The sequence below is a fragment of the Mytilus galloprovincialis genome, chromosome 6, assembly GCF_965363235.1.
Source record: "Mytilus galloprovincialis chromosome 6, xbMytGall1.hap1.1, whole genome shotgun sequence".
Taxonomy (NCBI): Eukaryota; Metazoa; Mollusca; class Bivalvia; order Mytilida; family Mytilidae; genus Mytilus; species Mytilus galloprovincialis.
In genome coordinates, this window is record NC_134843.1 from 28,729,234 (window position 1) to 28,740,367 (window position 11,134).

General features: G+C 30.9%; 1 protein-coding gene across 1 annotated transcript in view; it reads left to right on the forward strand.

Annotated features, from left to right (window-relative positions):
• LOC143078559 (uncharacterized) overlaps nt 1-5,036 on the forward strand; it is a 50,920-nt gene extending 45,884 nt beyond the window's left edge. Inside the window, exons 2-6 of the mRNA XM_076253418.1 lie at nt 857-1,329; nt 1,895-1,937; nt 2,632-2,733; nt 3,199-4,020; nt 4,319-5,036. Coding sequence (XP_076109533.1) covers nt 857-1,329; nt 1,895-1,937; nt 2,632-2,733; nt 3,199-3,314 — 734 coding nt within the window. The 3' untranslated portion in view covers nt 3,315-4,020; nt 4,319-5,036. The remainder of the gene's footprint in view (nt 1-856; nt 1,330-1,894; nt 1,938-2,631; nt 2,734-3,198; nt 4,021-4,318) is intronic.
• The last annotated feature ends 6,098 nt before the right edge of the window (nt 5,037-11,134 follow it).

An 11,134-nucleotide genomic window follows, 5' to 3' on the forward strand; every position in this document is an offset into this window, starting at 1 on the left:
GTTTGCCGTTATGAAAAGTTCTTGGAGTTCGTTTTTATTACCGTTAAATAAGATGAATCCATCATCTCTATATCTACCGCAGAAAGCTATTTTGTCTCTATGTGAATACTTTGATAATATATGCTCTAAAATTTCGAACATTCTTATGTCAGCTAATTCTGCTGATGCAGCGCCTCCCATTGGGACACCTGTTCTCTGTCTGTATGTTTTACTGTTAAATGTGAATTCATTATTCTTCAATATGATTTCAAGAGATTTTATTATATCTTCAATAGGAGGGATTTGAAATGGATAATTATTGCATATTAAATTCTTTGTTACTCTTTTGACAGCTTCAATTATCTCAGAATATTCTAAGTTTGTATACATGTTGCTTGCATCAAATGTAGCTAATAAAATATTGTTGTTTAGGTTTAGATTCTCAAGTTTCTGAATAAAATCTTTGGTATCTTTGATATATGTATTCTGACTTTGCACTAATGGTAATAAAATACGATCGATAAAATGTGATAGATTATGGAAAGGTGTACCACATAAAGATACTATAGGTCTGCCTAAGAACCCATATTCAATGATTTTTGCTGGATTGTTTTCTATTTCAAGTAAGATTTCTGGTGGAATTTTGTGTATTTTTGGCAACAGGAAAAATTTTCCTATTTTTTTGTTAAATAAATTCTGTAATAAAAATTTATATGTTTATTACATGAAAAGCAAATATACAGAATCAGTTATTTTTGTATCTGCATATATAATATACCATATGACAACATGTACTAATATGGATGTTTTGATTAACAATGTTATCTAAGATTAGCTGAAATAATGTGAATATTTCCATTTAATCTTTTACTCATAGATGTAGAAACTCCACAAAGAAAGGTCACAAGAAAGAGAATTAGGACCGTAAAAAGTAAAGGTACAAACATTATTGCTGCAGTAGCTAATGATAATAGTGACAATAATGATGTTGATGAGAATAACGATTCAGCTGTTGGTGCTGTTGCTTTTAATGCTTCGAAAAATAATGATGAAGATGAAGATGGAGATGTCGACGGCGATGACGACGGCGCCGATGCTGACGACGACGATGAGGAGGATGATTATGATAATAATAGCGATGAGGATGATGATGATAATGATAATGATAGCGATGATGATGATGATGACGACAAAGGTGACGACGACGACGCCGATGATGACAATAAGGATGACGACGACGACACCAATGATGATGATGACGATGCTTTAGCTGCTACTACTGATGATTTTAAATTTGACGACGACGATGACGACAGCACCGATAACGTGAATTTACCACGACTTTACAAAGTAAGTTATCTTATTGAAAATACTAAGGCTTTTCTATCTCAGAAATATATTACCTTAGCTGTATTTGGCAAAACTTTTAGGTATCTTGGTCCTAAAACTCGTACTTTATTTGACCTTTGTAATTTTAAACCAACGAAGATAAATTCAAAGTAGTAAAAATAAGGTATATTGAGATAAAAAAAACAACAAACTATTGCATTGAAATTATATTTCATTTTTCAATAACAAAACTGTATATTATAACAATACATTGAAATGATTTGATCTATTACAAAAATATCTTTTTCAGACATTTTTGGACATACTTCATATACACATGTATTCGATGCGGTGACCAATTTAAAGAATAAAAGTAAAAAGAACTTGAATATGAAAATAATACTGCACTTCGTATTATACACCTAAATAGTTTGCCAATACAAATTAAACAAACAAAATTTAGTTATAAATATAAAAAGTCAGTTTTTTTACCAGAAATTTCACAGACTTGAAAAAGCATATGCATGCTTGCGGTACCTACAAAACATAGACAAGAATTGAGCATACTTCTTCATTATTATTGCAGAATAACTTATCTAATGTGAAAAATACAGATCTATCGAAAAGAGGTAAGTCTTTTAATTAGAATAAATGCGAGTCCCTGAGAGAAGTATCTGAATCAATTATCTAATTTTGTGTTAACGTTAAGAGAAAAAGTATGGTAAAATATAAACGACTTTTACATTGAAATACAGACATAACATCGGCATTCGAAAAAAAAGACAAAAATGAAAATAAAATGAAAAAATTGAAGTTGTAGAAACCATTAATTCATGAACTTACGCCCTATATAGTATACTCAAAACGTTGCTGCTCAAGAAGCACTTATAGTTCGATTCTACTTTGTATGTGGAGCAGGATCTGTTTACCCTTCCGGGCCACCTGAGAACACCCCCTTTTTTCTGTGGGGTTCGTGTTGCTTAGTCTTTAGATTTCTATGTTGTGTCGTTTGTACTATTATTTATCTGTTTGTCTATTTCTTTGTTAGCTATTGTGCTGTCAGTTTATTTTCGATTTATGACTTTGACTGTCTCTCTGGTATCTTTCGCGCCTCTAATGTACATTTCTGAATTGTATTTTTATAGCTAATGATGACAAAATTTATTCTACTGAAATACGTTCGACCAAGTACGATATAATTGATTAAATCATTCATGCCTCTGACAGTTGAATATATGCCATTTGTTAAAAATGTTTCTATATTAATTGTCATACTTGAAGAAAAAAAAATTCTAAAGATTTTTTTTATTAATATCCAAACAGAAAAACTTAAACAATTATTCAACGAAAGAGCCAAAATACCAGAGCCGAATGATGCCGAATCTGATCAGTGTCACGATAAAGACGGAAGCACGTCTACAGAAGGTAATTATTTCTCATACTTAATAAAAACAATTCGATCATAAAAAATATAGTTCGTATGGTTAACATAGTATTGTGTATTGAGAGCTCACTAAAGATGTCTGTAAAGCATATGTGAACTTTCTTAGTTGTAGGGGAAATCATAAGTTATATTCGTCAATGTTTCTTTGCTAAACATTTAAATATATGCACATTACGATTACGAAACTTTGGAAACTGCAACTTATTCATTCATTCACTAGCAATTGTATTTCGGTGAATCCACTTTTCAAATTTTTGAATATAATATGAATATCTAAAAATGCTTCAGGAAAATGTAAATTCATGTTCTCATTCGAAATTGATTACTTTCATTCGTTGTACGCGACTCCAATATTGTATTGATTAAGAATATTTTTGAAAGAAACTACTTTGAAAACTTTATCATGAAGTTTGTGTAAAAAAAAAACTATTTTTGCCGTTTTTCAGAAAATCCTTGTCGGTTTTGGACATATGTGGACGACGAAGATCTTGAGGCACGAAATGCTTTCCAGCCAAAAACTGGGAAAAGATGTAGAAAGAAGAAAACGGTAGTAGACATTTAAATTCATGAATTCAATTTAGGTGACAACAATTGAGTGTTATCATTAAATACAATTTGAAACTCTAGAATGCTTTTATAGTTGTTATATAGTATTTATTTTGTATATTTGTTCAATATAAGTAAAGTCGCAAACTTCATAAAAAATTTAAAAGTTATAATTTATTTTATCTTTATTTAAAAGAACGCGTTTTATAAGTTATTTTGTTAATCTTATAGTATACTTAAAACATCTAAGTTTAAATATATTTATTAATATTTGTGGATATTTATATATTTTAATTAATTCAATTCACTTCATTTTTTCTTTCGATATAAGCTTAAAATAATAAATACAACTTTATCAAATAGAAACGCATTTATCGGTTTCTTTAAGTGATGGCACCTGTTTAGTTTATTCACCAGCAACATTACAATGTGGATGTGGTTAATTATAATATCAATAACAGTACCAACTGTATAAATGACAAGCTGTCCTATAGCAAGTTGTGTAATAAAAATAAACTCAAGCATTAACAATTTAGCGGTAACAAGGTCATTATTGTTTACAAATTGTAAATTTCGGTTAATGGTTATTATTGCTGTGAATAACTTGAAACATGTCTATCCGTTTACAGATTTTCATGATTTCTAATGACTATCTTAAAAGCTTCATGCAACAATAACTTGCGTGAATAGAAAAAGTGAAATATTTTTGTTATGAAAATTAGGCAGCAACCATTTGATTTTCTGGGGGGGGCTATGGTTTTTTTTTCTGTGCAAACTTTTTTTTTCGCCTTCGGCGAAGAACAATCTATTTTTTTAGCGACAAACCGAAGACAATTTTTTTCTTTCAATTTTAGCATTACATATAGTGGCAGCTGAGGGTGAAACAAACAATTTTTTTTACTCAGGGTCCAAAACAAATTATTTTTTTCACCAAAACCTGGAAACAAACTTTTTTTTCCAAAAAAAACCATAGCCCCCCCCCCCCCTCCCCCCCAGAAAATCAAATGGTTGCTGCCTTAGCTACTTGCTTTTATATTAATGGAACTTAAAAAAATCAATATTGAAAAGTATTTTAAAGTTTCCACGAATTAATTGTAAAAAGTGCTGTAAAAGGGGAAAAAAGGAGAAAATGAATAACAATTTTTCATTAAATGCAACAAATATCACAATGAGCGACAGCAAGTTTGTACCGTCATATTTAAACTTTAACCAGTTAATTAAACTAAGTTTGTCTAGTAATTGAATTTGAAGAAGAAAGTTATTATATATATCTAATACTTTTGATTAGTTATTTGCCTTAATAATTTATCTTATTCTTTACCTTAGATATGTATTTTTATTATTTTGTGTAAATATTATTAACCTTTGCAATATGTACAAGACACATTAATCATAATTTGTACAAAATATAATATACATATGTGAAGTTGTTTTTTGTTTTGTTATTTGTTTATTTGTTTATTTGTCACATTTATATATATAAGCAAGTTCTTTCCGTAAGTATTTTTGATGCATTGTTGATAATTATTATGCCATGTTAGCCTGTATGTTCCGATTGATTTGAAATAAAGTATATTATATTTTATTATAAACAACATAGAAATTATCAAAAATTTTGTATGAATTATTTAAATCAGCATATATCATATAATGAAACAATCTATTTACACATTGTGTTTGATCAGTATATTATACACTTAGATGGGGTTATTTCCTCATTAAATAAATCATTTCAGCACCAGTATTTATTTCAAATATTTTCTATACACCCCCAATTTTTTTTTATTCGTATAATGGTATGACGTAATTGTAATCGTCGTCGTCGTCCGACGATAATAGTAAATAGTTTCTACTTAACAACTTGACTTTGAGAGTATTTATGAATCTCCATGAAGTTGATCCACAAGGTTCCATTCTACAAAAGGGAAAGTTGTGATTGATTCGAGGGTTAATGTGTCAGCTGCTGAGGAACTAGGAGCACACATACAATACCACCTTGCAGACCAAGTATATCATAGTGTGGTTCCGTACCTGAACTTATTTGTCATTACGTAGATTACTTTCTTATACCATTTGTTCAAAGTCAGTCTACAGTGGAGATCACTTTTAACATCCATTAGAACTGTCAGAATAATCTGTCATAGAACTGTCGTTAACTGTGATAGAACAGTTATACATAGATTAGATCTACCCTAGAGCTGTTCTAAGTAGAACTATAAGAATCAGTTCTAGGTAAACTGACCAAATCAGCTCTTGGTACAACTGTGAGGATCAGTTATATGATACTGTCAGTATCAGTTTTAGGGTAAAGTGTCTAAAACTATTCTTGTTAGAACTGTCTAAATCTGTTCTAGGTTAGAACTGTCTAAAAGGTGTCAGGATGACAGATCTACAAACTGTCCTAGAACAGTTCTTCTGACAGATTCTGTTTGATGAGAGGTTAGAAGTTATCTCTAATGTACATATATATATATATATATGTGAAGCCCAGGTGGTCGTGTGGTCTAGCGGGACGGCTGCAGTGCAGGCGATTTGGTGTCACGATATCTCAGTAGCATGGGTTCGAATCCAGGCGAGGGAAGAACAAAAAAATTTGCAAAAGCAAATTTACAGATCTAACATTGTTGGGTTGATGTTTAGACGAGCTATATATATATATATATATATAAATGTCTAATAATAAAACTTATACACGCTAATTAATACATTAAAAAGTTCTATTAGATGTTAAATAGAAATATTTCGCTAAACAAATTAGCTTCATCAGGCGTGTGCATCTCTCCAGGTGAAATCGGATGCATGACAGAAAAATATTTTTGTAGTATATATATACTTACTATTTGCTACCAAGTAAACTTTGGTAGCAAATAGTTAGTATATATATATATCAAGCCCCGGGGCCGGGGAGGAAGTATATATATATATATTTAAAGTGCCTAGAAAATCAACCTAACGATGTAAGAGTAGATTTGATTCGTAACTTCCTCCCCGGCGCCGGGGCTGGAACCTGTACTTTTTATTTCTAACTTCTACGACAACACCGCCTAGCATTGCGCAGAGACTTTATCCCCTCCTCTAACTCTAGCTTATAAAAAATAAGCTTTCGTTTCGGGAGGTGTTACCTTGTCGTAGGAATTAAACAAGGATCTCTGATACAATACACGAAGTATTCTTTTTAGTGTACAGAAGTGATCATCTACTCATCTCTTCAGTATAATTACAGGATGCTAATCTATTTTAAGAAGCATAAAATCACTGTAAATTAATATATGTATATCTCTGCCTATGTGTAGTGACAACTGCAAATTATACCTTGTCCATCGGATTTCTTATGATTAGGAAATACAAGGCGTTAGAATATGTATAAAGTGCCTAGAAAATCAACCTAACGATGTTAGAGTAGATTTGATTCGTAACTTCCTCCCCGGCGCCGGGGCTGAACCTGTACTTTTTATTTCTAACTTCTACGACAACACCGCCTAGCATTGCGCAGAGACCTTATCCCCTCCTCTAACTCTAGCTTATAAAAAATAAGCTTTCGTTTCGGGAGGTGTTACCTTGTCGTAGGAATTAAACAAGGATCTCTGATACAATACACGAAATATTCTTTTTAGTGTACAGAAATGATCATCTACTCATCTCTTCAGTATAATTACAGGATGCTAATCTATTTTTAGAAGCATACAATAACTGGAAATTAATATATGTATAATCTCTGCCTATGATGTGTAGTGACAACTGCAAATTATACCTTGTCCATCGGATTTCTTATGATTAAGAAATACCAGGCGTTAGAATATGTATAAAGTGCCTAGAAAATAAACCTAACGATATATATACTAACTATTTGCTACCAAAGTCCCGATGCGTTAAAACAGCTACTAAAGTAAGCATGATTCAGCATTTTCAAAGAATTTAAGAAATCGGTTATTATTGAAAATCTTATGTTATATTGATATTGTTTGGACGTACAATATCTCTTTTATAACAATTTAAGAGATATATGTTACTTTAAACTCAATAAAAAATCGAGACTTTGGTAGAACCTTATACATTATATATCAGTATTGTTAAAACGTTTGACACCGAAGAAGGCCATGTCATGCATGTGTTGAGCCGAAATATTTGCAATTATTGTATAATTTATATCATCTGTTCAGTTTTTCCATCTTTGTGCGATGATATTCAACACTTTTTAGTGTTTTGTTTTCCATCTATTTATCGGTATTGTTACACAATCTTTTAGACTCATATAATTTTTCCTGGTTGATGTAATTAAAGGTCAAAGATTTACAACATATGGCATTCTTGACCTTGAAATATATTTTTTAAAGAAACAAATTCTTGTCTGTTTTTGCACATAAATTCACTCACAGCATGTATTCAGAGGATTTATCAAAGGTGAAGAAATACGGCAAATTAGAAACACAATTTAATTAAGTGACCATAACAAATTAATAAACAATCTAACTGATTTCAAAGTGAAATTATAAGATAGGGGTTATGATAGTATTACTATTTTCTTATTCCTATCAGTCTTCACATTCAAAAGATATGCTACATCGTTCATTGATATCATTCAGAAATTAAAACCTATGGCAAATAGCCTTTTGGTTTCGTATGATATAACACAGATGTTTACTAATCTACCTCAAGAAGTTCTATTGATTGCTGTTGAACGAGCCTATGACAGTTTTGACAAATAAAATTTTAAAGTCAATTCTTCGCCAGTCAAGTGTATTTATACATTTGTTGAGAATCATTTTAGAAAACAATGTATTTTAATTTGATGAAAACATTTATAAACAAATAATAGGTATGGTTGGACCCCTGATGATGGCAGATCTGTCATTATAACTAGTGTCACAGAGCTATTCTAAGGCACTGGCTTTAAAAAAAAAAATCATATATACATATTTAATATGTACAAGTTCACATATATATATGAACACTTCCATTACATTACAATGTTAATATAGAGACACGTCCATTCTCTATCACTAACTATCTTCAATCCTCCCCAATCTCAACATTCATCCACTTTTATTATTGCCAAGGACTTTGCTACTTATATGAATTTCTCCGACATTAAATCGTCATTCATCTCCAGATCACAGAAGTATAGGGACAGAATATAAACAATCAGAAACATAAATTATACGGCTTCTAATTAGAAATGACTACAGCTATAAAAAAAAACCAGCGGAATCATACATCAAATTTAACGGTCAATCAGACAGTCTGCTAAAGATCATGAAAACAATAAATCTACAAATACTTAACACGCTTGACCATAGTAAATTAATATGGGCAATTTAATACCGATCTATTATAAGAAATAAATGTGCAAGTTTCACCCTATGACACTAGATCTATTGAAGAAGAATTAAAATATAATTTTCATATTTGATTATATTAAAAAAAAATGCATCTTTAAATGACTACCCCAAGCTTAACTAAAATGGTGTCGTGTCCTATCATGCAATATGATATGCCTCGTGGTTGTATGGGTGTTTTTTTATAACAAAATACTGAAATCATTCTGACTAAGATGTACCTTATCAATTAATTGGAAGAAATCCGAAGTAAAAATGAGACACCATACCAGCTACGACGGACAGACGGATGGACGAACTCACAGACGATTCAAATACCTTACCCACCCACCTCTTTGAGCGGAGTTTACTTCATTTACATGGAAATCAAGTTCAATTTATTGATATTTGAACATTTTCAAATATCATAAATATATAAATATATATATAAAACTTCATAAATTCATCCAAAAACTATCGTAAAATAAAAAGATTCCTGCCACGACATAGTATATTTCAGTAAAATTGTTGTAGTTTAATAATTTTAAGGGAAACAACCAAAATCCATCTTATACCACATTCTAAGTAACCAAGAGTTATCTCCGCTGAAATATTGTTTTATTTTGGTACACGGGTTTCTTTAAACATTTTTCGACGCTATGCTATTATTAAAATCCTTACACATGATACCTTTCTGAAAAGCTAAAATATGTTTCTTCCGACAGAAATTACTTTGAAGACTGTATTGAAACGCATTATGTCAAAAACTACGACTTTAAGTGAATGACATGTCGGAAAAACGTTTATTTTGTATTTAAACCTTTTATGCGGTAAAATGAATATTTTTTGGCAAATGCTAAACTGAAAGTTGATCATTTCTCTTTCAGATAAGCTACTTGAGGTCAGTAACAATGATGTCGAATTTTACTAAAATGGTCGTCATAACTTATATTACTTATATTCGTAATTTAGCAAAACTATATTACATCTTTTCGTAATATTGGTTATTACGTCTTTTTGTAATATAGACTTTATATTACATAAAGCTGTAATATTACTTTATTATGTTATATTATAGGTCTAAGTAATATTACTCTTTACAATAATTGCCTGGACTGTAAAAGAATCAAGAAGTACACAGCCATTCTATCATATATATCATATCAAACTTTTACTTCCTGGTTGGATCTATGTTTAACCGAAAAACGAACTAGATATAGGAAGATGTGGTGTGAGTGCCAATGAGACTACTCTCCATCCAAATCACATTTTATAAAAGTAAACCATTATAGGTCAATGTACGGCCTTCAACACGGAGCCTTGGCTCACACCGAACAACAAGCTACAAAGAGCCCCAAAATAACCAGATGAGTGTAAAACCTTTCAAACGGGAAAAACCAACGGTCTAATCTATTTAACACGGAAGTGAAACATGATATTTTAAAAGATCTATAATCGACAAATTGATATGAGGTACGTAACTTTGTTAGAAAAAAATATTTCTTATAAAAATAAGACATGACGAATGCAAACTGTCTTTTTAACTCACCTGACCTGAAGGGCCAAATAAGCTTTTCTCATCACTTGGCGTCCGTCGTCCGTCGTCCGTTAGCTTTCACAAAATTCTTCACCTCTGAAACTATTTGGCGAAATTTTACAAAACTTGGCCACAATCATCACTATGGTATCTAGTTTTAAAAATTCGTAAGTTTTCCGCGGAACGAAGTGTCTCGCCTACTTTTGCTGTTAATCGCAGGCTCAACAAAAATGAAATCAATAAAAATATTCATCTAGATACTATATTTTGTTGTATGAAGCTTTTGTCCAAGTTTATAAAAAAAAAAAATCCAGGATAATTTATGACTATATATAAATAATACATATTTTAAAAACTTAAACTGCGGACTGTATGTAACACTAACTGGAAGAAAAACAAAGTCCATATATAAGTAAACTTTTAAGACTGAAGTACGCAAAAATAGGTACACAATTTTAATAAAATTTTCTCTAAATATTAGCTTATGGTGATTTAGATTTGACTTTGTAATTTTTTCACTAGAATTATTTATTTAGTTAGAACATTTTTTTTACATGGTTCTGTTTCCTGTATCCATATCTACTCTCACTTTTCCGGCTAAACTTAGCTAGCACAGTGAAGTCTAAAAATCTAAATAGATGTTGGAATATGTGGTATGAGTGCCTTATCCCTATGGCATTGCCTTGTATAGTCTAGTTTTAAACAAGAGTCTTTTAGGATTTATTATATTCATAAGAAGTATACATTGAGTACTCATTTGTTCATTTCTTTATTACAGGGGCAGTGAAATAATTTTTATGAAAATTTGCTACACTGGATAAGAATTAAAGAAAAGACGGATTCAGAAAAAGTGCCAAATGAAAGTGTAGCAGAAAACAAAAGGAACACTCTTGTGAATACAACCCATGTTAGATTACAAAACTAGGAAATAACTGTATAAACCTAATGAAGTGAAATTACAGCATTGTACAGAACTAGGAAGTA